Genomic DNA, 26,429 nt, shown 5'->3' with positions numbered 1-26,429 from the left:
GGATCAGGGTCAGCAACAGCTGCTCTGGGTACCCTGTGCCAGGTCTGCCCCTCCTCACAATTATTCAAATTAGAATTTATCTTTTTTCAAATAAGAATTTCTTCTTATATCTGATCTAATTCTCTCCTATTGTAGCTTATCAGCATTCCCCCTTCACCTGTCACTGTGTGCTGCATGCAGGAGGTGACACTGGCTGTGGGGTGGTGGCTCATGCTGGCATTGAAGGGTGAGCTCTGTGAATTCTGTGTGAATCTGCTGCCAGTGGCACCTCAGCCCCAGGGAAGACGATCCCCAAACCCAGCACTGCCAGACCCAAAGGGCTCCCAGTGCACAGATTCAAGGTCCTGTAATCCAGTTTTGTGGGGGAACAACCTGCAGCCATTGCCAGCATCAGCTCCATAAATCAGGACACTGGCTGGCCCCACACATTTCAGTCAGAATATCCAGGGCCTGCCTTTGCTGCTGGCACACCACAGGCCCCCCAAGGGGGTGTCCTGGCAGAGGTTTCAACTGCTGCCCAGGAAGGACTGGATGCAGACAGCCTCAGACCCCTCCTTCCCTAATGTCAGCCTTGAGAGTAAATGGGGGAGATTCACACTCCTGAACTTTGGCATGAATTTATTTCATGTGACCTGGAGCAACAACTTCCCTGTGGAGCAGCAGCCCCTGCTCTGGAGGGAGCCTGGAATCAGAGGGAGCACCAGGTCCTCCAGCTCTGCAGAGGAAGCCTGGCTGAAGTTTGTGGAGAGCAAAGGCTGCTCTGTCTGGAACTTTTTTTTAAAGTGGTGGTTCTCAAAAAGGGGAACAAACAAAGCAAAGAAACCTCCCCAGTCACTCCCTGCCCTCTTGCAAAGGCCTTTTTTGGGCAGAGCTGGCCCTTGGCCTCATTTGTAACAAAAGAATTGGCCAGAACCTCGTACTTCTGACTGGACTCAGTGCTCCTGGGAGCCCCCAGCCTAAAAACTCCAGTGGGACACTGAGCAGAGACAGCCCATGGGAAGGGAAGGGTTCAGCTTGGGGTGCCTTGGGGCCATGGAGTCTCTGAAGAGAAGAGGGAGATTGTTGGAGCAATCCAAGGGGATCTGCAGGGACAGAGAGGCTCCCTTGGCCCTTTAACTCCACTGAACAAGGGCCCTGCTGACAGACAAACCCCTGGGGACACGGGGCTGAGGAGGAAGGGACACCACAGGGTGGCTGTGAAGGTGGAAGTCCTGCACAAAGTCACTGCTACAAACAAACACAGCCCAGGAACATCAGGGAGCTCAGAACTGGAACTTCCCAAGCAGGGGACGAGGATGGGGGCGGATTCCTGGCAGCAGTTTTGCAGGAAGGGATCACTGAGAGGGAGCAGGACTGCACATTCCACCCCACACCATCTCCAAGGACTGTTATTGGTCTCCTGAAAAACAAAACCAACCAAAAAATAGGAGAGGGAGGAAAAACCCAGAGGACACAGCCAGGCCTCTGCCCAGTTGGGGTAACACAGTGTCCAGAAATCCTCAAATTCTCAAATTGACAAAGTCCTTGTGCCCAAACCCTTACACAGCCAAGGCAGCTGAAGAAGGGTCCAGCTCCATCCTGGCATGGAAAACACCAGGAGCCTCCCCACAGAAAGCTTAAACAAAAGCCTGGCTCCTGGAAACGCCCTGCCACCCTCCTGGGGGCAATTCCTCCCCACTCACAGAGGCAACCAAACTGTGGCAAATTACCCTGGTGACTCCTGGGAGGGACTCTGCTGCTGCTGCAGTGATCCTGGCTCCCACAGCAGGGTTACAGGCAAAGCCCCAAAGAGGGAACAGTGCCATGGGACAGTGCCACACTGGCACCCCTCGAGCACATTCCAGCAGGTGGCACTCGGAGCATCTGCAACGTCCAAAATGTGCTTCTCATCTGAAACCTCAGAAACACCACGTCACAAACACCCCTCTGGCAAGATTCAGCACCCCTGGAACAGGGGGATCTTGGAAGTGATGAAGGATGAGGTGTTTTCTCAAGCAAAGCCTGAGGCTGAGGAAGGGAGGAGGCAGAGGGTGGCTGACACAGCTGAGCCCTGTCCTTGTCCTTCACAACATCCCTCTTGATCTGCTCAGTTTTTAACCAACTCGTTTCACAGGGAAACCAGAATTGTGCTTAGTGTCAGAGGGCTCAGGTGGGTTTTGGGACAGAGAGCAGAGAGGCTCCAGCACAGGCACCCCTCACACCCCCCAGGGCTCCTCCTGCTCCTGGCTCTATCCAGGGCTATGTTGGCAGCAGATCCTGAACTTTTCTTTAAAAAATTAATTAATTAATACAATTTCTCCACCCTTTCCAGGCACCACAAGCTGCAACTGGCCAGGATCAGCTGACAATGAGCTGTTTGGGCTAAAGATACAAGCTCAGGCAAAAGATGTTCCCAAATTCCTTGGAGACTTCCCGGTGGCTCCGGTGCTGCTGCAGCTGCCAGGCTGTGAGAGGAGCAGGACTTTGCACCCAATGAACTGTGTCACTGGAGAGGAGAACACCTCTAACAGCCAGGAGATAAGGAATTACTCAGTTCTGCAGCTTCTACAGAGCAAACCAGCCTCCCTTTCCTGCAGCCCTACACAAACCTCCCAGCAGGGAGGGGAGCTCTGCTCCCAGCAAATTCCAACCAGCTCCAGTCAGTAAAAGCAGGAGACCCTGTCCCAAATGCAGAACTCCACTCTGAGGGAGCAGCACGAAAGCACCACCTTCCATCAGGGCAGGGGTAGCTCTGCTGCTTTCAGTAGAAAAGCTGAAAAGTCTATCTAGCTGAATTATAAAATACAACACTGGTTTCACAACAAGAACCAGGACTTGTTCGCTGCCCTTGGAGTAATCGTGGGATGTGGAAACTATTCTGTGTGGCAGGAACAGCAGAATTCCACACTCCTCCCACAGCACTCAGGCTGCCCTCCCCTCCCAAGGCACACAGACTCTGTGGAACACCCTTTACTTGGGACCTGCTGGGCTTGGTCTGTGCAGGCAGGGAGAGCCCAGCTCCCTCCCACCCTCTGGGAAGGTCACACGTGTGGGACACACTGAGAGAAAAGGGATTGTCACGTTTTGAGGCTGGCTGTGGACTGCAGCAGGGCTAAATGCAAAAAAAGTCCTGTCTGGAACACACCCTGAGCTGTGCATTACCAACACCCCAGTGAGAGCACAGGATGGGTGTCTGCTGGGGCAAAGCTCTGTTTTATCATTGAATGTTTATAGAACCATGGATGCAGCCAGCAGCCACCCCCTCCATGGCTCCGTGTGCCAGGGACAGGAACCATAACATGGAGATCACACCCATGTTCTTCCTGAGCATGGAGATCACATCCATGTCCTTCCTGAACACAGATCACATCCATGTCCTTCCCAAACACAGAGATCACATCCATGTTCTTCCTGAGCACAGAGATCACATCCATGTCCTTCCTGAGCACCACACCACAGGAATTGCAGCCACCCCACATTGGGAACACCCTGCTTTGTCCTGTTCCCCTCAGATGCTTTTTTAAGGAGTTCTCTCTCTGTCCCTGTGGAGATTCCACGGGTCCCCTCCTGGACACCAGAGGTGACCACTGACCCCAGTGCTGGTGTTCTCTGCCCATCACCTCCCCTCTGACAGCAGCCAGGGCACATTCCCAGTCTGTATCCAGGCCAGCCTGGGCTGTGCAGGAAAATCCAGCTGTGACAGCGAAGGGATCAGTTCAGCCACATCTCAGGAGCACAGAGAGTCCTCCCAGAGCAGCTCTGCCCAGTCAGGCTTCGAGCACAAACAGGGACAAACTCCCTCCTTGTCTGTATCCAAAGGGGTGACGTTTCCAGCTGTGCTCTCCAGGACTGGCAAGGGAAGGACCTGGATTTCACTCTGCAGTTGGGAAACCCTTCCTGCCTCAGAGCTGCAGTGAGATCAGCAGGAGCTGTTGCAATGCTCTGCTCCCACTGCTCGGAGCCTGCCCCGGGCACACACAGAGGGGATTTCCTAAGGGAGAAGGAAAAGGGCTCCAGGCAAGGCAGGAATTCTTGGATAGCTGGGACTCCCTCCCTGGATGGTCCCCACCCCTGGCAGGCAGCACACTGCAACCAGAGGGAAAAAAGCTTTTGCAGCTTCACCTGGAGCTATGGAAGGAATTCACTGCTCGTGTCCAAACCAGGCTTCACTTCCAAATAAAGCTGAGACTGGTGAAGCTGCAGGAGCTTCAGGCAGATTTGTGTGTGCAGGGACAATCCCAACCAGCATCTTGGCCAGCCAGGGGCACCCCAAGCTCCCAGTGGCTGGGGTGGATGACTAGTGACCCAAACCCACTCTGACCCCCTTAAAAATCAAACATGAATGAGTCCCTTGGGATCTTCTCCAGTGCCAGCCCTCACCACTGTCCCCTCCAAGTACAGCACACAGTAACAGATTTTCAGGGTTTTTTCCTTTGATAAAAGCAGCTTTCTGGAGACAGAACATGAGGCAGCTTCTATGAACTCACCAGGGGGATGGAAATGGCAGAGAAGGAGCCAGAGCAGTTTGGATGGATCGGGGACCATGTGGGAGGGCTGGAGCAGCCTCTGCTGCATTCCTCGTGTGCAAGTCCTGTAAACTGACCCCTCTTCAATTATTCATTAGAGTCTGCAGCTCATCAGAGACTCTGCTCCTCAAACAGGCATTTATTTGTGTTTTTGAAGAGCTCAGAAGCTGCTGTTCGCCATAGCCCAGCCCTGCCAAGGACACAGAGCAAAGCCAGGAACAGCCAGGCAGCTGTCAGGCACTGCTGGAAAGCAAACCCACTTGATTCCTTCATCTGACAAGGCAGAGCAGCCAGTTTGAACTCAGAGCTTTACCAGGGACAGGCTGCAAAAGCCAAATGCTAAAGTGGCCACAGCTGCTGCCCAGTCCCTGCAGCGTCAGGGAAATTTCCAGGAGCAGCACAGCACACTGGAGATGTTCTGCTCCCAGTCCTGCCCAGCCTGGCCAGGCTGGCCAGAGCACTGAGGGCTGGGAGGGGATTTGCTGAGGTACCTCTGCCTCTCCCCACAGCCCCACAGTGTGCAGTCCTGGAGGAAGCAGCAGCAGCTGTGCAAACATGCACAGAGCAGAGCACTCACTTGTTTGTTTTGAAACTCTTCACGTTAAGAGGCTGTGATTAGTGGTGTCCAGCAGTGACCAGGGTGTGGGTCCTGTCCTGCTCCCAGCCTGGACCCTCACTGGACACACAGCCCAGGCTGGCAGGGCTTGGAGCACCCTGGGCCAGGGGAAGGTGTCCCTGCCCTGGATTCCTTCATGCCCTTGCAAGATGCTGCAGGGAAGGACCTGGCTGCAAGTTTCACCTGGTCAGGATAATCCAACAGGAGCTACACAGATCTGGGGAAAAGCCTCATCTCTCCCTGTCCTGCACAGCCCCAGCCAGGCTCAGCCTGGAGCACCTCCTGCCTGGGGTCTGTGGCAGAGCTCAGCCCTGCTCCAGGCTCAGAGGTCTCTTTTATGGTGCAGAGCTGGGAGAGCTCAGTGCTTGCTTTCCCCACTTCTCACTGTGCTCTGTGATTATCACCCCAGAACCCTCAGCCTGTTCCCCAGAGAGAGTGTGGGCACACTCAGCACTGCAATTCCACTCCTCTGCCTTTCATGATGAAGTGATTTCACTAATTGGGTGTTGTACTTCCATGTATAATTCCTTGGCACCTTCAGGGAGCACAAGCTCACCCCTCAGCCAAGCTGGCTTCAGAGCAAGCTGAAAAACCCCAATTATGAGAGCTTCCATTTTTCCACTCAATTCAGTTGCTGTTCCCCAGCTGAACAAGGACCAATTTCACCCAACCTGGCAATTAAAATTTGGAGAACACAGGAGAGAACAGGGATCTGTACCCAGAGAGGCTTTTAACCACCACCACCAAGGAAGATGAGAAAAAAATCCATCCTTGTACCCATCCCTCCTTGGATCAGCACCTGGTGTTAGGGATGTGGCCATGGTTTACCCTGCTCAGTGCAAATTCAAAGCACAGCCTCATCCCCTGCACTGTGAGCATTGACTCTTCCCCAGCCCCAAGCAGCACAAGCATCTTGCAGCCATTCCCAGGGTAAACACCCCGAGGAGCTGGGGCCTGCAGGGACTTGTGCACCACAACTGCTCTTGAAAGGTAGAGAACACAAGAAGTTGTGAAATGCACCAGCTGTCCTTGGTAGGAAGCTGAGCTGGAGCTACAAAAGCAGCAAGAAAGTCGCAGAATGGGGCCAGGCTGGCCCAAACCATCCCCTTGCTGCCTCTGCTGTGAGCCCTCAAGGCATCCCATCCATCAGCCACAGCACCAACTGAGAATTCCCCAACTCTTTTGAGGAACTCCTGGATTTCCTGCTGTTCAGAGAGTCCTTGGTGATGGCCCAGGCACAGCAGGTCTGTCCTTCTGCACTTTGGCAGCATCCTGGGGAGGGTGGGGAGGGACAGGGCTGAGCGTGGGCGCTGAGTAATCGCTGCTGTTGCTGCTTCAGGTTATTTTTAGCAGAGTTCACAGAATGAGCTGCAAAAGGATAGCACAAACCTGGAAAAAAGGTGTCTCTTCCCCTTGCAGCTGTCCACACACAGCACAGAAGGGGGTGGGAGGGAGCCTGAGCAACCTTCAGCATGACAAGGGTCACCTCGGATGGTGACGGAGGCAGAGCAGAGCCAGGAGCTGCTGCTGTCTCACCACAGGAGGGACTGAAACACAAATACTCTGGGTGCTGCCTGCTCCCCCATCTGCAGCATCTCAGGGCAGAGCTTGCCCTCAAGCTGAAGGTATGTGTTTACAGGAGGGATTTCATTTGTGCTGGTAGCAAACATACCTTGTACAAACTTGGAAAACGCCACCGAGGTTATTTCAGGAGCGTGCAGCAGAGCTCTGGGTGCTCACAAGTTACCCAAAATGGGATTGTCAGACACTGCTCTGAGGAATTTTGGCCACAGGGCCTCAGAAAAGTGGAAAGCAGGACACCTGCAGCAGCACAGGGCTCTTGTGGTGTCCCTGCTCTGGGATGTTGGAGAACTTGCTCCAGCTGGGACTGCAGGTCCACGTCCCACAGAGCAGCACAGGGAACCTCAAGTGCTTTTTGGATTCTGTCTCAAGATCTTTCTGTGAAATGGCACCTAGAGATGGAATCAGCCAAGGTTTGTCTCAGTGATGTCCTTCAAAAAGAAAAAAAAAATCCTAAATGATTTTTAAATTTTAAGGAAGGACGGTTTAACCAAGTATTTGAAGATGAAAGAGGCAAAGTCTCAAACCTTAAGAAACCCAGCTGGAATCCATTTTTTCCCCATGACAGAGAAGCAGGCACAGTGAAGAGTTGTAAACCCACTGTTCTTGGGGGAGGAAAGTGCAGGTTTCAGTGACCTGAATTCATCTGACCCAAAGATTTCTTTGCAAGCACTGAAGAAGTGCCAGGGCAGCTCCTGAGTGGGACGAGAGGCAGAACAGGTGGGAGAGATGCTCTGGCATTGCTAGAAATCCACAAATGTCCCAGGGAAAAAAAAAAAACTGGCTGAAATGTAGATAACTGGGGTTTATGTTTAAATGTCTTTTACTAAAAATACAACATAACCATCTGGAAAAACAACCCAAGGAGCCCCCAGAGCCTCAGGCAGGGCAATGATTCAGAGAGAGAAGCTGCCCCAGGGCCCTAGCTGCAGGTACAGAGCTCTGACAAGCCTCAGGAAGGCTGCCCAGGGCAAACCCAACGTGTTGTGTGTCATTCTGCACGGTCAGAGCATGGCTGGATCAGCAAAGGAAATCCTGAAGGGATTACAATTTCACGGTACTGACATGGCTCTCCTGCTCTGCAGAGAGTGCAGGACAGAGGAATGGGCAGGCAGGAAACAGCAGAGTGCTGCTGCTGCACTGGGGAGGTGCAGCTCCCGTGTGAGCTGGCTGAGCTTTGGGTGTCTCACAGGGACCATCAGGTTCAGATCCCTGCCCAAAACACGGGATACAGCAGCTCTGTCACTCCCAGCTGATGCTCATGGGGATGCAGAGGGTGACTTGGCAGAGGTGGAGCCTCTCCCAGCCCCACCAAAGCAAGAGAATAAACAGATACCAGACACTGCAAGGGCATCTGTGCCAAAACCATCAAATGCTCCTGTGCTTCTCATCCCAGCTGGCAAGACCACAGCAGAGAGAAAGGCACAAACACAGCACCGAAACAGCCCAGGGGTTCTCAGCCTCCACTCCAAGGCAGGCCCCTGGAAAACCTTCCAGGCACCTTTGGATGGCCAAAGGGACAGGAAGACGGGTTGGTCATTCCTCTTCCCCATCTCCAGTCCCTTGCACTCCCACCTGCACTCCTGCAGATTTCCAGGGTTTAAAGACAACCATCCCCATCCCGCTCCCATCATCTCACACCCCCAGTAACCCCGGGGTGTTTTTACCTTGGATGGAGGATTCCCACCTTCTTCTGGAGCTGCCTGCCCGTTCTGCAAAGGAAGAGAACCCGCAGTTAGCACATGCCAGGCATGGCACTGTTCCTCACGTCTCTCACAAAAGTTTTGGGAGCCCCTCAGGTGGGAAAAACAGCCCGGGGGGCACTTTGGACACGGTGCAAGGAGGTTTGAACATTTCCCCATACACCAAACTCTTGTCCTGCAACTTGTTTAAAAGAAAGTCTCCTGCTCACAGAGTCTCTCCACTCTTCCCCCAGATGAAACTGGGCTCCTTATCTGCCCAATATCGCCGGGACCATGCCTGGGGTGGTTGGTGCAAGTTGTCCCCGGGCACCACGAGCTGCCCCATCCTCCTGCAGCCCCGCGGGAGCGCTGCAGCAGCAGAGGAGTTCACCACCATTGTGCCGTGACGTTTCTCGGTTATTTATTACCCCATGGCAGCTGATAGAGGCCGGGAATGGGCCCCACCCGCCCGGCTCCGCAAAGTCACAGCGGGTGACCCGAACCGGCACGAGGCCGGCCCGGACCCGGCCGGGATCAGGTTCGGCACCGGCACCGCCTGGGGCGGCCGGGGGAGGAAAGTGGGTGGGATTTCATCGAGACACGGATACTCGGAGCAGGGTAAGCACCTACGGGAGCTTTTCTGCAGACTGTGGAGAAAAACAAGGGCAAGCAGACTTTGCTTTGACATCTGTTTGCACTGCAGTCCCAGGCTCCAAAAATGATGGCATTCCTCTGAAAGAACACGGGCAGTTTATTTCCTTCTTTTCAGAAGCTGTGGGCAAATGAAGAGTTGCAATGCCAGTGGACTGGAGCCCCAGATCCTCACTGACACAAACGAAGCCAACTCCATTGGTATGATCAGCCTGAATTCTGACTCAGGTCTCCACTGTACTGCAATGTTTACATCTCCATGGACCCGATCTGAGCTCCACAACTCACCTTAGTCCCAACTTGGCTTTAAGTTCCGAAGTAGTTTCAGCCAAGGACTGAAAACGCTGAGTTCTCCCAGAGGAATGCTGCCCTGGTGTTTACACAGAGCCCTGGGTGCCATTAGCACCGAGAATAGCTGAGCAGTGAAGTAAGAATTTGTGTTTATGAGCGGCCCCCACAAGGCAGGGGAGACACAGCACTGGAGATAACCACACTTGGAAGCAGGCTGATGTTTACTGTCACCCCTGCACAGCTCACAGCTGGCTGCCAACCCAAACCACAGCTCAGGGAGGGCTGCTTTTCTCCCAAACAGCTTAAGAAGCACAATTTCTGTTCTGGACAGAGGGAAGCAGAGCCTGGCTCTTGGTCTGGAGGACAGATCCACAAGGCAGGTGTCAGGACAGTGGACGCAGGGGGTGTCCAAGCCCTCAGCCTCAAGCTGAGCTGGGAGACCCCAGGTGATACCTCCAGAGCCACCAGACTGCCGAGGATGAGTTTTATCAGCTCCCTGCTCCGAGGAAAACTTGTCCTTTTTCTGCTGACAGAAACCCATCCTCCCTGGGATGGAAGGGACGGGGAAAGGAAAAGAGCAGTGTCTGTGCCAGGGAGGTTTCCTGGGCATGCAGCTCCCTGCTCTTAGAGGGATGAAGCTCCTGATGAGATGGTCGCTTTCTCAGGCTGGCAGAAGTCAGATGTGGGGGCAGAGAGTTGCAGTTTTTAGAGCCAAGTGCTCTCCTTCTACCCCAGAGCAAAACCAGTCCTCATTCCCTCATATGGAATTGCAGGGCCATTTGTAAATGTTCCAGATGGAAACACAGCTCCAGACTCATCACCTCCCAAGATAAAATACAGCTCTTCAGCACGTCACCAGCAGGGCTGAAATAGTTTGTGGGTTTATTGGGTTGAGATTTGTCTCTTTAAAAGGCTTTATTTCTGCCCTGCCCCTGCACACCACACGCAGCAGGGGAGCAGGTGCAGCTGCCGTCTCACAGCACCCTGGGCTGCAAAGGAGCCTCCCAAATGTCCTGCACTGAGAGAACTCCCAGGATCTGCCTCCTGCAGCAACCAGGCAACGTCTGCTGCAGGAGAGGCACAGCTCCTCCCTGGGGTGCCCAGGGCAGCGAGGAGCTCACCCAGGCTGTGTCAGAGCAGGGCTTGGCTGCTGCTGAGGCAGCCACAGGAGCCTGTCCTTGCAGCTTTGCAGAGCCCTGCCCCGGGGTGAGCAGAAATGGGGATTACAGAGCTGATCTGGGGGCACGTGGAGCAGCAGCCAGGGCACCTCTGGGCCACTGACCCACCCCTGCAACTGGCCCAGAGGGGACACAAAGCCCTCCTGGGCACTCACCAGGAGAGTTTCCTTAATGGCAAGAAAGGATCCTGGCAAACAAGTGTGCTCCATTACGCAACCGCCAGCCTGGCTGAACTTGGCAGATATTTATCTTAGGACATCTTGCGCTTTAAATCCTTTTAATTCCGCATAATCCGCAGCACAGGGAGCGATTTCCAGAGCAGCCCAGTGTGCCCTGATGTGAAACCAGGACGAGGCACATCCTGGCAGGGCCGTGGGGACAGTGCCCAGTGCTGCTCTGAGGTCACACCTCCAGCTGAAGCCATCCCGGGTTATCACAGCTCTGCCTGCTGCTGTTCCTGCAGCCTCACCCTCTGAGGTGCCCCAGAACACCTCCCAGGTACCCAGAGATGCTTTCACCCAACTCTGATGAGCCATGAAACACTCAAGGGAGGAGCAGGGGAAGAAACCCTTCACCCCAGAGCTCCTCTAGTCTGACACAAGAACAAGGCATGTTTAAATTATTACCATCCAGTGGAATTTATGGATCTTGCCTATTGCAGTTCAGAGAAAGGAAATAATTCTACAAAAATAGAGATCTCCAAAGGAGCTCTGGTAGCCCAAACAGAAGAGTTCTTTGCACAAGGCACATTAGAGATGACAGCCACTCAGCTGTCTCTCTTGTCCCTCAATTGTAGTTTGCACAGCTCAAGCTACCATGCTTGAGAAAAGAGTTATTAATGAGTAGCTCTTGCTCAATAAAGGGTGATACATATATACAGGCAAAAATAATTAGCTTGAAGTGCTGGAGTTTGGCGTAATCCCACGTCAGCTGCATTGTTGTAGGTTTGTGTAAGGAAAGAAGAATTTGAAGCAAAGCGGAGCCCTGATGAGAGATCCATCACTATGGGGATGAAATCATGGAATCAAAGAAACACAGAATGCTTTGGGGTGGAAAGGACCTCAAAGCTCATCTCATTCCCCTGCCATGGGCACCTTCCACTGTCCCAGGCTGCTCCCAGCCCCAGTGTCCAGCCTGGCCCTGGGCACTGCCAGGGATCCAGGGGCAGCCACAGCTGCTCTGTGCCAGGGCCTGCCCACCCTGCCAGGGAAGGAATTCTGTCAATCAACTCCATTCCTCCAGAGTTTGCACTCTGCCCCAGCCACATTTTTCTACTACAAAAGCAGTATTTGGAATAAGATAAGCAGAAGAGAGAATGGCAAGGGTAAAAAAAAGCAGGAGAAATGATTGCAAAGCTCAGCCTCCAGGACAGGGGCACTCGGCTCAAGCTCCCATTGCCACCCACTCCCACGCATTTCTCTGGCACAGCTGAGCCTGGAGGGCCTGGACAAGGGGCACCCCAGGGCCAGTTTTCCCAGAACACAGTGGAAAAACCCCAAATCCTTCAACAATAGGACTGATGCCTCCACCAGCACGGTGACAGCACCTCTGCTCCATGACTCAGAAAGCAAAGGTCGGAGGAAGCCGGTTTGTAACCTGGATGGCAGCGATCCCAGGGCAATTTACGTAACCGCTGTTCCAGAAACGTCTCCTCGCTTTCTTAGTGGTGCCACCTCTCCCAGGAGTGCTGAAAACTTCCCCCTTGGGCCCCAGCCCTTGGCGATTTTAGCCTCAAAGTGCAAAACTGCTCCCAAGCCCCGTTCCCGCTCTGCTGCTGGACCTCGGGGAACTCTCTGACCGAGCTGCAGAGGTGAAGAACACCTGTATTATGTTCCTCTCTGCAATTGAGTGTGTACTTATCATTTTAAACCAAAGGAAGGTGAATTGCTAAGTCCCACTTGAGATCCTGAGACACAAAAACCTGATCTGCTGAAATCCCGCCTGCACGTGGCGCCTGACCTGAGCCGGAGCCGAGGCCAAGGTGAGGCGGGGGAAGGGGAGAGCCAGAGCTCCCTGCAGTTCGCGTTTGATTATCACACCCGTTCCTAAGGCGGACAGGAAAGCAATCGAGCCCCCGGAGCCGTTTCTGCTCGGGACCAGCGCCGGGATCAGCGCCGAACCGCCCCGGGCACCGGCTCCGGCTTCCTCCCGTTCCGATCGAGCGGCGTTTGCTGCCTTTTCAGGCGTCCCCTTCTTGGAAGGGAGGAACCACAAATAAAAGCCGTGTCTCCCAGCAGTAACCTACGGCCTGGCTCTGGGCACACGGCACGATTTGGGAATTGCTGCAGGAATTCCCTCCTCTCCCAGTTTGGAGCACAAACTCCTCCTCATCCAGCGATGCTCCAGAGCAGAGGCTCCTCACCCCCCGCACCTTCACGCCAGGTGTTTGGCTCAGGCAGAGCCTCCCACCTGCCGGGGGCTCCCGGAGAACCTGTGCCATACCTGGCTGATGAAAATCCGGAAACCTCACCTTGAATGGCCAGTGCCTCCCTGCTGTCCCTGCTCAAAGCACCGACCTCCGAAAAGGCAATTTTAAACAGCAATGAGCAAATCTGACCAATTAACCATGGAGACGCCCCCAGGTACAATAACGGAGTGTGACACCACCAAATCCAGAATGACAGGAAACACCCAGGTCTGTGAAACACCTGGGACAAAATCCCCACCTCCCCTTGGTTTCTCCAGGAGAGCTCCTGGTGCAGTTCCAGTGAGATGTTGAACTGAGTGCCAGAGCTGTGCCTCAGCCCCGGGTGACAACTGCTGCAAGCTGTCCCTCTCTTCGGAAAGGGCTGCGGTGGCAGCCCGCAGATGTGCACAGGGTGATGCGCTCCATCCTGCACATCTGGCTCGGGGGTCTTAATGAGGAGGAAAAGGGTCAAGTGGGAGGGAAGAGCAAACGTCCAGCAAAGTGACACACGAGCGTGATCGGAGCTGGCAGCGCAGGCCTGGGCGAGAAGACGGCGCTGGGAGGGTGAGGGAGAAAACCCCCAAAACTGAGATCTTTATTCCCTGGGCCTTCAGCCGGGTCCGCTTCCCTCCGTGCCCGGGAGACCGGGGAGCGCTGCCGGCTCTCCCCGAGCAATCACAGCCCGCACGGGCAGCGGCGAGCCCGGCAGCCCCCGGTGCCCCGAGCACGGCGAGCACCGGGCACGGCCAGCCCGGGGAGGACACGGAGAGCACCGGGCGAACAAGGCGAGCCCCGGCACGGCCAGCCCCGGGAAGACACGGCGAGCACCGGGCACGACCAGCCCGGGGAGGACACGGCCAGCCCCGGCAGGACACGGCGAGCACCGGGCGGATACAGCGAGCACCGGGCGGACACGGCGAGCCCGGAGCAGCCCCAGCAGCCCAACCAGGGCTCCGCTGGCCGCGCTCCCCCGTCGCGGGGAGCGGCTCGGCTCGGCTCGGCTCCGTTCGGTTCGGCTCCGTTCGGTTCGGTTCGGTTCGGCTCGGGCGGCACCGCGGCCGCCGCTCCGCGGGTCCCGCCGGGCGCTCCTTTGTTCGGCGGAGCCCCCCGCCCCGGAGCCCCCCCGGCCGCGGCCGCTCACCTCCGTGTCCAGATGCACCAGCTCCATGTCGGGCCAGGGCTGGGCCAGCTGGGCGAGCGGCATCGCTGCGGGCGGCTGCCCGCGCCGGGCTGGCTCCGAGCGCCGCCGGGCCGGGCACCCCGCGGCTCCGGGCCGGGCCGGGGCGGGGCGGGGGCGGCACCGGGGAGGGGCCGCGGGGATCCCCCGCCCGGAGCATCCGGCACCGCCCGCCCGGCGGCGGCGGCGATCGCCGGGGCTGCGGGAGCTCCGCCGGGAGCGGCGGCCCCGCTGACCCGTGCCGCTCAGTGCCGCATCCGCACGGGTTTAAAATGCCTCGAGGCACGGTGACTCAACCTGGGCCGCGTGTTTCAATGCCTGGCCACCCTTTTGGTGAGGAAATATTTCCCAATATCCAGCCAATCCTCCCCCGAGGCAGCTTGAAGCCGTTCCCTCTCCTCCTGTCCCTGTTCCCTGGAGCAGAGCCCGACCCCCCCCGCCCCCGGCTGTCCCCTCCTGCCAGGGAGTTGTGCAGAGCCACAAGGGTCCCCCCAACCCCCTTTTCTCCAGGCTGAGCCCCTTCCCAGCTCTCTCAGCCCCTCCTGAGGCTCCAGAGCCTTCCCAGCTCCGTTCCCTTCCCTGGACACCCCCAGTCCCTCGGTGTCTCTGACCCCACAGTTTGAGGGGTCTCAGCAGTGCCAGCACACGGAGCAGGTACAGCCCTGGGGCTGTGGCCACACCATGGCTGGGACAGCCCAGAAGATTTTCACTGGAAGGCTGAAACTGGGAACTGATGCCTGGATGCATCATGAAATATCTGTTCTGGGGAACCTGGGAGCCTGCCAGGGACAGCTGTGGCTGAGCCAGTGGAAGATGTCCCTGCCCATGGCAGAACAAGATAAAAATCTCTTCCAACCCAAACCATTCTGTGGCTCTGCACTATCCTCAAGCATCACGAACACCTGAAACTTACTCACAAATACATGACACTGAGTCCTGCTCTTCTGTGCCTTGGAAAGGTTTTTCCTCTGGGAGTGTCCAGCTGTTTCCCTGTGTGCAGAATCTGCACCAGGAGAGGTGAAGACAAACGTGGTGACACAGCTCAGATCACTGCTGAACTCAGGAAAGTGCTCCAGGAAATCTGGGCTCCGGGTCTGAGATGAGCCATGGATCACTGCTCATCACCTCCTGCAGTGCCCCTGCAATTCCCTAAAAACAGGGATCAAGAACACATCCACCTTGGAAAGGGGTGTTGTGAGTTCCTGGCTATTCTCACCTGTCAGGTTCTCAAATAGGAAGAAGTTTTCTTTTACTCACATTTTTCCAAACCCCAATACACCAAATTTTCATGTTTCATTATAAAACTACTTGTTTAAAAAATGAAACTAAATATTTTTAAAAGATGCATCACTAAGGGTTGACTTCATCAAGGTGTGGCTGGAAATATTTGAGGAGTCTGAGTGGCAGCCTACAGAGCTGAGCATTCCAAGGGCAGCTGTCCCAGGTTACAGCCCTGGGCTCTTTACCTGTTCCAAGTGGGCAGCAAATTCTGAAAAGCCAAACTGGGACAGAGCTCAGCTCTTCGAAAAATTCCAATTAATCTGCACAGCACGTGAAGCTGCTCTGTGAGTCATCAGCAGGACCTGCTTGTGATTTAGGATAGAGTTGTCATCTTTTCTGCACATGGGGGAATTGAGTGTAGGAAATCCCCAGGGGGGCTGTTTGAGCTGGGAGCTGCTGTTGCTGTACCTGGAGCCCCAGGTGAGGGCATTAAAGAACACAAACCCACCTGGAGCCCCAGGTGAGGTCATGCTAGAGCCAGTTAAACTCATGGCACTTGCTGCTGCAGCAGGTCTTGGGCACGGAGCAGCTGAGGGGGAACCTCAGGCAGACTGTGAACCCCAGGGAAATTTCTGATTTTCAAATCACAATTGTTATTCCAACTGATTATTTTTTATAAGTTACAAACAAATAACTTTTGAAGTGTTGAAAAGTTATAGTAGAAAATCAGCTCTCGTTCTTTAAGGCTGCAGTGGGAGGTTCATGGGCAATATCCAGAACAAGGCCTGTGGAGAGCATGGAGACAGAGATGCTGCTGCTGGCACCCCTGGCAGCTCTGTTGGGATGCAGGAAATTCATCTTATTTCATAACAGAGAGACAGACAGGCAGCCCTGGGACTTGACAAAGACAGAAATCATGAAACTTCACCTAGATAAAACTGCCAGATTATCCTGTCCAATCCTTTTAGCAAAACAGCAAATTAAAGACTTAGGGGAGACCACAAATGACTTGTGTGATTATTATCTGCATCTCTGCAGCTACTTTTGTTAAAGGAGAGGATTTTGCTGATGTAGCTGAACATTATCTCAAAATTATAATAATAACACCCCAAAAAAGGTTGTGGTGACACCACAGTGGTGCTGGGGGGCAAAGCTGCAGCACTCTGAGAGAAGCAGAAGCCACCTCAGTGTTGATGGAAGGTGCTGTGACTGACCTTCCCTCCCCTCCTGCACCAGGTAATGCTGGCTCCCAGCTGGGTTAGCAGGTGAAATGTGCCACAGGAGATTGCTAAGTTCAGGGCAGGATGGCAGGATAGGAGAAATGAGGTAGTGGTGTCCCCCAGGATTTATTTCCAGTCAAAGAACAGCTATAAAAAGCATCCTTGATCCTGGAAGCAGGGTGCAGAAAGCAAAATCTGCTGTTTGGGTGACTGTCATGGCTAAATACAGTGATTAAAACATATAGCCTGGCATTTTTCTGAGGCAGTTGCAGGCTGGGAAGAGCTGCTGCTGTGGTAAACAGAGACTGGGGATCAGCTGGATCCTTTGTCACTGCTGCATTCACTGAAAATTCAAAATACTGTGTGTTTAGTTTGGTTTTAAAACCACCAAATCCTCCTCAAATACAGTTGTAGATATTTTTGCCTCTGCAGCTGGCTGGCTGTGTAACATTTTTCCTTTGCAGAGACATTTGTTAAGCCAGTTAAGAAGAAAATTAACTCTGTCCCAGCCTAAACCAGGACACCCCCAAAGCACTTCCAGAGCAGATGGAGACTGCGCTGTGTCATCACTACCAGACCCAATTTTGCCTCACTGTTCCAAACCTGGCCAAGTGATTCTCCCCATGGCCACACTGTGCTCCCCTGGCTCTCTGCATCCTTTCTTTTTGTCTGATCCACGGGCATCTCATCCCCTGCCTGCTCTGCTGCTTTTACACGTACAAGGAAATGCAAAAAAAAGCTCACAGGCACAAGGCCTTGCAAGGCTGAGTCCCAAATATCTGCTACAATTTACAGACTCGTCTAATTTGCTAAGACAGTCAATTAATTAAAGCTTGCAGCAGCCCTCCTTGTACTTTTAATATTGACCAATGAGGTCCAGAGCTCGTTGTTGTCCTCACGGGGAAACTGAGTCAGGTTTGCAGTGTCAGGGCAGAACCTGAACTCCACATCCTGTCTTCTAATCCCCAGCTCCCCATTCACCATCTCATTTCTTTGCCTCTCCTGCTTTGTTTTGCCACTCTGGAGGGAGAGATGATGGATCACCTTGTTTTGATCCCAGGAACATTTTTCCTTAGCGTGGTACAAACCACGTTGAAGATATAAAGCAGGGTGGCTGGAAATGAGAAAACCTGGCTGCCTTTAAGAGCTTTTTGCTTTTCTGACAGATTTCTCTCTGTTCCTCCACGCTGGGTGCAATTGCAGCTGCCTCAAATGGCAGCGTTTCCCAGGCAGGTCCGGGCAGGGGTCGGAATGCAGGAATTGCAGCCCAGCAGGCAGAGGGATGAGAGGGATGAGTGAGGATGTGCAGAGCTCTCAGGGAAGCTCAGCCCAGGCAGCTCCTGCTCCCTGACCAGGCTTTGCACACACTGAGCTCATCCCTGGAGCAAACACCTCCAACATTCCTGCACCGGTGGGTGCCACATTCCCTTGCTCAGCTCAGATGCATTTCTGAACGTGTCCAGCGCATTTAAACCGTTTTGTTTTTTTGTTTTTTGCGGTTTTTTTGGCAGAATAAAGTGCAGAGCGCCTGCTGGCTCGCAGACCCTGCCAAGCCCCCTGCTCCCGTTTCTGTGCCACCAGTCCCTGCCCGCGGCTCTCCCGGGCCCCTCCCGCAGCACCCGCAGCTCGGGGAGGGGATTGCTGCTGCAGCGCTGCCGCCTCCAGGAAACTAATGAATGAATTTGTGGATTTTGCACCTTCCTCCCAGGAATCCCGGACTGCAGGCGAGGCTGTGGCCGGGGAGGAGGGACGGAGGATGGGGCCGCACCCGCCGGTTGTCATGGCTGCAATCGCTGCCCTCTCCTCTACACTTCCCTTCCCTTCCCTTTTCCCTTCCCTTTTCCCTTTCCTACACCCGGAGCCGCGGAATTGTTTGGGTTGGAAGCACCTCCAAGCCCATCCAATTCCATGGGCACCTTCCACTGTCTCCCAGGGTGCCCCAAACCCCTCCAGCCTGGCCCTGGGCACTGCCAGGGATCCAGGGGCAGCCACAGCTGCTCTGGGCACCTGTGCCAGGCCCTGCCCACCCTCACAGGCAACAATTTCCTTTCTAAAAGATTCTTTTATTTCTACCTGAAAAGGCTTTTCCAAAATCCCATGTAAAACAGAAGCATTTCCTCACCTTTTCCTTTTTAATTTGATTTTCAGAACAGGTTTGCAGCCCATGTGGGAAGTTACTCAGAGCAAGTTATCCATCAAATTTTGTTTTTAATGAGCACACAGCTATGTTTGTAGCTTATTTCAGTGTAGGGCTATGTGAGGGAGTGAAAACATGAAAGAGAAAACTATCAGAAACTGTAAACACAAGTGAAGCTGCCAGGGCTGTTTGCACTGTCCCCCAGGAGGCAGAAACCTGAGTAAACACAGCACTAAGTACAGGCAGGGTTTGTGCTTCTTTTGGGTTTAAGAACTTGTAAACAAATGATGGGGCTTTTAAGTGGATACAAAATTCTACCCTTGGTTTTGTGCTGCTTCCAGAGCACACAGGTCCCACTTTCTCCAGACAGGGGAGGGGAAAACAGAAGCACATTTCACCAGAATTCCAGCAGCAGGGAGAGGAAAATGTCCTTGCAGGGTTTGTGGTCTGGAGCTGAGATCCTGCACCTGCTCCCAGTGACCCCACTCCAGAGCTGGGGGTGCCAGCACCCCACAGAAAAAATAAACAAACTGTTTGAGAACTGAAAGCAAATTTCAGAAATGCTGATGGGAAGCCCAAACACTCCAGCAATCCATTTTCCTGAGGGGGACCCCAAACTTTATTTCTGGTTTCAGCATTTCACTTCTCAGTCCCTTTACTAGACAGAGACCACCGCACACACCCAGCCTTGAAAAGCCACATCTCAAAAGAACCATAAAAATAAACTTCCAAAATATCAGAAATTACCCTGGCCAGGAATATTTTGGCCCAATGATTGATTGTACCAGGTAGGAAGGGAGAACACAAGAGAGTTTTTGGAGAGATGGGGAAAAGAGGTGCCTTTATAATTTAAGGAGAGAACACCAGTTCTCTTCCAGCACCAATTGTTTCTGTATTTTGAAGTGCTTCAGGCAGTGCAGAGCACAGGAATGACTCAGTTGGCTTCAGGGCCAGGTAGGAGACAAATCCAGAGCTCAATGGGCTCCTTGTTGGGAGCTGAACAAAAGGCACAACAGCTCCAGTGAGGGCAGAAACTCGATTCCCTGGAAAAAGAAAATCTATCTGTCCCTCATCAGCATCCCAAAAAGCCCCAAACAAACAGACTCTGGGCTTAGGGGGGCTCTTGGATTTTTGCAGCACTGCCTCTCACAGCACACACAAAATGGGGCAGAAATGCAAGGCTGGTATTTGGTGACTCCTGAATTGCTCAGTCTCAGGATTGTCCAGCTGGGCTCTCCTGGCTTTCTGGAGAGGCTCTGGGTGCATTTCTGGAACCTTTACCTGGAGCCCTCACCTGCTCAGGGAGGACACACCTGATCCTCCACTAGAAAAATCCTCCTGCAGAATCATTTCCCAGTGCTCCTCCAGGCACTCCAAGCTCAGCCCATAGGGTTTCCCATTAGCAGGCTCCAAATCCACCTGCCCAGTTCTTGTGTGCTGCTCTCATTTCACTGTCATACAGCAGAATTGCTCAGAAAAGACAAATTCTAGCAACAAAAGCAAGAACTTACTTTTATCTTTCTTCCTCTAAACTTTGTGGGCAGCCTTGTGATGGAAGCCACGTCCTTGTGGCTGTGCCTTTCCTCTGTCACAGTGCAGATGGTGATGTTTATCACTCAGGATTAAAGATCTTCTATAAAGAAATGTGTCCCCAGGTTCATGTCCCCTCTTGCCTTTGCTTTGCTGTCTCTGCATCCCCAGCCACTGAGTAACAGTAATTTACAAAGTAAAAACTTGATTGATCAGGTGTCTTGTCACCCAATGGGGAGATAAAAGCTTCAGAGGATGTTCTTTTATGCCAAGAAAGGTCTGCCAGAGGCAGTAGGCAGTTTGCACAGCCCTGGGAGGTGGTTTGGATTTGCTGCTGACCTCAGTGACAGCAAAACTGGGACCTGCAACAGCTCCTTTCACCCTTTCCTCCCAGCCTGGTGTCAGAAATTGCTGGCCAGACTTGCCATCTCATTTTTCCATTTACAGTCTGCACAGAATCACTTCCCCCCCAGCCTAAGCAGCCACTGATATAATGTTGGAGATAAAAGTCCTGTGGCAGTGGCCCAGGATGGAAAAAGGGTCAGTGTGTCAGAAATGGATAATAAATGACATCAGATGTAACATGATTTAACTCAAAACTCTTCTACTGGATATAAGATATGCTACAGTCCTTAAAGTAGATAAAAATCACAGAGCTATCAGCTGCTCACTCTCTGCAGCACCAGATACTTGTTGAAAAGGACTATTGATTAACAGAGATGCAAAACAGTTTTTTGGCAGCTGTTTGCCAGTTGGAAGTTAATATGGGAGTCAATTACCACCAGATAAATGTCCCTTCTACAAGATCACCAGCACAGGAAGATACAGGCATGGCTTTAAATGGCATCACTATTCAGACAAAAGCAGTTGGGTTGAAATATCAGCACTATGGTCTTAGGAATGAATTTTTTCAGTCAAGTGAAAGGTTTAGGGTGGAAAGCAAAGCAGCTGCAAACAAGGCAAAGTAGCCAGACAGAGTGTGAGTTACCCTCGTGCTCCTGCACCAGCCAGGGGGAAATGAAGTGATTTTTCCTCCCAGTGTAAGATGAGGGGGGGGCTGTGAATGCCAAAACCCTGAGGAAGCTGCGAGTGGGAGAGGTGCTGAGGAAGGATTCCCTCTGGTGAGGAGAGCCCAGCACTGCACCAGGCAGCAGAGAACAGGGAAACTGCTCAGCAGCACAGAGCAGAGCTCTGCCCTCACCCCTGCAGCACCCCCTGCTCACCCCCTGAACCCCAAACCCAGACCCAATCCCAATCCCAATCCCAAACCCAAACCCAAACCCAAACCCAATCCCAATCCCAAACCCAAACCCAGACCCAAACCCAAACCCAAACCCAGACCCAGACCCAAACCCAAACCCAAACCCAATCCCAGACCCAATCCCAGACCCAATCCCAATCCCAAACCCAAACCCAGACCCAATCCCAGACCCAAACCCAAACCCAATCCCAGACCCAAACCCAAACCCAAACCCAGACCCAGACCCAGACCCAAACCCAAACCCAAACCCAATCCCAGACCCAATCCCAGACCCAAACCCAATCCCAGACCTAATCCCAGACCCAAACCCAATCCCAATCCCAACCCCAATCCCAACCCCAGCCCTTCCTGGTGCTGCAATGCTCACCCAGCCCCGGGCCCTGGGCACGTGACAAGGACCTTGGGCTGATTTGGGATCTTTATCTTGGACAATGTGCTTGCTGCTGGGGCAGGGCAGCCTCCCTGACAGATCAGTGCCAGCAGTGGGGGCTGCCAGCCCCTCCTCCCCAGGGAGGTTTTACCAGCACCCCCAGCTTGGGCTAAACCAGCAGCTGTGTTCAGAGAATCCCAGAATTGCACAGAATCCCCGGTTTGGGCTGGGAAGGAGCTTAGAGCTCATTTCCCACTGTCCCAGGCTGCTGCAAGCCCTGTCCAGCCTGGCCTTTCCTCCCCAGACACAGCCCAGCAGCTGGAGCTGCCTCATCCCTGCTTTGCTGATGGAAGTTATTCTCTCATTAAGTTAATCACTAAACCAAACCCCCAACAATTCAGTGCATGTGGGTGGAACCCCGGCCTGCTCCTTTCCCTGCTCACAAACAATCACTGCAGCTTTGTTATCTACAGCTGCCAGGGCAGGGTGACAGGGCCTGTTCAAAGGAGACTGAATAAAATGTTTTACATTTCCCTGTTTTACAGCACCTTCAGATGTCCCTGAGCCACTTGGTTCCAAGGTTTGCCACATCTCCCTGCCACAGCATTTACACTTGAGACTGGAAGTCTGTGCCTTCTCCTTTTCCCTGTAATTCTGGGTGGAGTTTTGCCCACTTTATCCAATAAATCCCCACCCCAATAAATGCATAAACCCCTGCCCCAAGCAGGCACTGAGAACTGAATAAGAGGGATGAGTTTGGCTTACCAGGAGCTCATCTTTCTGTTCTGCATCCATTTCAAGGAAGTGCCATGAGGGTGTCAAGTGCTTTCCCTGCAATTCTGCCAGCTCTGGGAAGCAGCCACTTCCTTCCCAGCTTTCAACACCATCCTTGGAAGAGATAAACATGGGAAGCATGTGCTGGAGGAGATAACCCAATGACTGAGGCTTTTGGGAATGGGAAAGGTGAAGGAAAACCAGCAACTAGTGGCACTGCTTCAGCACAACACAGGTCACAGGGGATTCTGAGAGTCTTTAATACAGTGCAGGTAAGAGTTGCTGGCTGGCAAAGTGAGCCCAGAGTTTTGCAGCATCAGAAAAATCACTCTGGTTAGACTTTTAAGGAGATTAGCACAGATGTTACAACTCAATTTCCAAGATTTGGCTCGCAGAGCAAAAGCACACACTCAAATACTGGAAGACAAAAGCAAAATGAAATAACTCAAATAGCACAGGAAACTTTTCAATAATTAAAGTATTTTTTTTTAACATTACCACTTATGCTGTGACTCAGGCTGAAGATTCAGCAAGTCTGATATAAGTAGTTTGTGCCAACAAGCCTAGAAGAGATCAGCCTTATAGGCTACCTATTTAAATCTGGGTTTAGGATAAAGTATCCCTTCCCAGGCTGAGGACAGATGAGATGCAGAGTGGCAGCTCTAGTTTTAGGCTCAAACTTTCAGGACATGTGCCACAGCAGCTGCAATAATGGCCTGAGGAGGAAAAGGAATGGTCCAGTGATTCTTAAAATAGAATATGGGAAGCCAAAGTGCAAAGGTTTGATGTAGCACAGATGAATTCCTCTGCTGTGCCTGTAAAGGGATGAGGAACTGAGCACTCAGTCTGCATTTTGACTGAGGTTATAGCACAAACTGGGAAGAGGGGCTGGGGTGAGTGGAGTTTGTGCAGCCCTGGTCCCGGGGGTGGCAGAGGCTGGGGCAGAGCTGCTCCTGCCATTAATGCCCGTCAGGCTGGGGCAGCCCGGGCTGCAGCCTCCCCCCTTCCCTGAGCCCCTTCCCCACCTCTCCTGCCACTCCTTGGGCTCCCAGCCCCATTCGGTGTTTCCTGGTTCCACCGTGTGGCCGAGGGAAGAACAGGCTGCTAATTAATTACAGCGTTAATGAGCCGAGGAGCCGGGCACAGACCGTGCACCGGGAGGTTCCCAAACCTTCCCCTGCCCAGGTGCCTCGGAGCCAGCTTGCCTCTGAAATCCTGGATATTTCCTGCAAGAGCAATTCATTCAGTGTCGAGGGATTTATTTTTTTTTCTCTGTGGGCTTGGCAGCACAGAAATTAACGGGATCATGGCAGGGAAACCTGGGCACCTCCAGCCAGGCTGCAGGCAACAAAACCATCCATCAAACAAACACCCCCAGCACAGCAACAACCTCTGCTGTTATCTCTGTCAGAAGGAAATGATGAGAAAAGTTAATTTAATTGCCCAAGTTTACAACCAGTCCTCGGGCTACACTCAGAACCCCCAGCACAGAAATGTTCAGCTCTTTGCTGAGGTGAGGCTGAATTCCACCAAGAAGCACCAGGACACCACTTCATTAGAATAAAAGCAAACAAAATCTGTCTGGGCAATGCTCAACTAACATTAATCTGCCTCCTCTGGATTACTAATCTAAAACTGCCACATCCATCCACCTCTGCACAGCAACCAACAAACTCCAGAGCAGGGGAGAGCTGCTGCTGCTGCTGCAGGGAAATTGGCTCAAAATCCAAAAGTAACCTCAATGGGACAACTGAGTGAGAAAGAATTAGATCTACTATCAAATCTCTTTAGAAAGGGAAAAGTAGAAATTTCATTTGGGTTTTATGTGTCCAGCAAAACGCAGAGAATTGTGGTACCTGCTCCACCCTGGGACTGCTCCTTCCACCTTCTCCAAGTACTTTTCCCAGGCTGGTTTGCTGTACCTAAGGCAGTGAAGTGGTTTTCTTTGGAGGATTTAATGCATTTTAAAAGATCTCACATTTAGGAAGTGTTCCCTGAAGTTTTCTATTCCTGTTTCTTCTGCCACACCATAGGTTCTGGCTCCCTTCATAATGAGATGGTTAAAATGCTTAAAAAAAAAAAAAAAAAAAAAAAAAAAGACAAAAAAAAAGACAAAAGAGTTTTTAATAAAGGGCCTTTTAAAAGCCCAGTCTTTCACATCTTGTAAAGCCAACTTACTAAAGATCTTTATTAGCCTCAATCAACTTCACTCAACCACAGCTCCCCCTGTGCCATCTCCTTCCCATCCCTTACAAATGATGTAAATTGGGAGTTTAACTCAAGCTCCATTTCATCTCCACCAACTGCAGGAGAAGGTGCCATTTCTCAGGAATTATAGTCAGCAATATTAGTCCCTGGGTATGGCATTACCATATCTGGGATGATTTAGGGACAATGAAATCCCTGTGCCATCAAGCTGTGTGATTCTTCTGACGCAAATGATCCTGCAACTGCATATCCTCAGGATGCACCCACTGAATTCAGTCCATTTTGCTTCCCTGCTCCCTGCCAGCCCACCAGGGCTCAGGCAGGACACTGCTGCTGCTTCCAAACAGAACTGAGCTCTGGGAAGGCAAAAGGAAAACTGCTGCAGGGAAAGGATTCTGAAACTCCAAACTCTCAATCGCAGGGAGCTGTTCTGGGAGGAGCAGGCTGTGTGGAGCCCTCCTGGCAGCAGTTCACCTGTTCTCATGGTTTTTAGCCCAATCCACTTTCAGTTTAACATAAACCCATGGCTGGGGAAAGGTGGCTCTGCCAGGGAGTGACCACTGGCTGGCAGCTTGTTCCCATCAGCTTCTGCTCAGATTAATTGTCACTGCTCTGGGGGGAGTCCAGAGACTTTGCTCTATAATTGATCAGTAATTTCACTCTTCTTAAAAACTCAGCAAAATCCTCAAGTATTGGCAGAACAAGGATCACCCCCAGTATCCACTTCCAGCAGCCCAAAGGCTGCAGCCCCGTGCAGAACTTGGTTACTCTTTGCAACTTCACCTATGAAGAGGCAAATAAATGACAAGAGAACTTTGGGCCCATTTCCCAGGTGGCTTGTGCTGAAATGAAAAAATAGAGGAACAATTTAGTGGCAGAGCCCTACTATTGCATGGCTCTCACCCATCCTGGTGCCAGTGCTGGTGCTCTGGACCCTGGCTGTGGTTTCCCACAGGCTCACAACCCTGCTGCTGCAGAGCCCACCCAACAGCCCAGCTGCTGTCTGCACCTGGCAGCACCAATCCCCTTCCCAGCTGATACACAGGAGACAATTCTCCACCTCAAATGATTACAATTTAGCAGAAAAATGTCTGTTCAGCTGCAGGCGTTCTGGCAGACTCTGGGCAGGTTTGTGGTGCCTCTAACCATGAAGCAGGCAAGGCTGCAGCTCAGTGCTGCTCCCCAGCTTTCATTCATACAGCTAATTAGCTGGATTTACTGGCTCCAGCATCCCTCAGCCTCTGTTTGCTTCAGGAGAAATAGATGAGCCCAGGACAGTAACTCCAGCAGTGCAGGGCACATCCAGTGGGAAGCTCAGCTCTGAAAATACCCATTGCTTTCAGAGGAATTTAGGTGGCAAACACCACTTCAAATCAGTATTTTCTTGCTTGGCTGGAGAAAACATTCTGCAGGGAACCACACAGGTCAGCACAGGCTGCTGGGGTGGAAAGATGCAGAAGTTAAGGAGTAACTTCCTAACAAAGAGCAGCCCCGAGATCCCCGTTCATTAGCAGCACTTTGTTTAATGATGGGGGTGAAGGGGTCACCAGCCAGGACACACAAAGTGAACATTCCAGCTGGCACCTTGGCCACTTCCAACCAGCTCCTCTGCAAGAACTT

The 26,429-nt window shown here is 52.7% G+C and overlaps 1 protein-coding gene across 3 annotated transcripts in view; it reads right to left on the bottom strand.

Annotated features, from left to right (window-relative positions):
- Positions 1–14,204, bottom strand: part of RPS6KA1 (ribosomal protein S6 kinase A1) — a 31,997-nt gene extending 17,793 nt beyond the window's left edge. For 2 of the 3 annotated variants that reach the window (XM_079325632.1, XM_079325635.1), the window contains exons 1-2: positions 14,053–14,203; positions 8,370–8,414 (exon numbers count right to left, since the gene is read on the bottom strand). In XM_079325632.1, the coding sequence (XP_079181758.1) occupies positions 8,370–8,414; positions 14,053–14,115 (108 nt within the window). In that variant the 5' untranslated portion in view covers positions 14,116–14,203. Of the gene's footprint in view, positions 1–8,369; positions 8,415–14,052 lie in introns of all 3 variants that reach the window. The other variant, XM_079325633.1, reaches the window with a different exon arrangement.
- Between the last annotated feature and the right edge of the window lie 12,225 nt (positions 14,205–26,429).

Source organism: Erithacus rubecula, assembly GCF_903797595.1.
Source record: "Erithacus rubecula genome assembly, chromosome: 23".
NCBI classification, from domain to species: domain Eukaryota; kingdom Metazoa; phylum Chordata; class Aves; order Passeriformes; family Muscicapidae; genus Erithacus; species Erithacus rubecula.
This window is presented reverse-complemented; position numbering and strand designations above follow the sequence as displayed.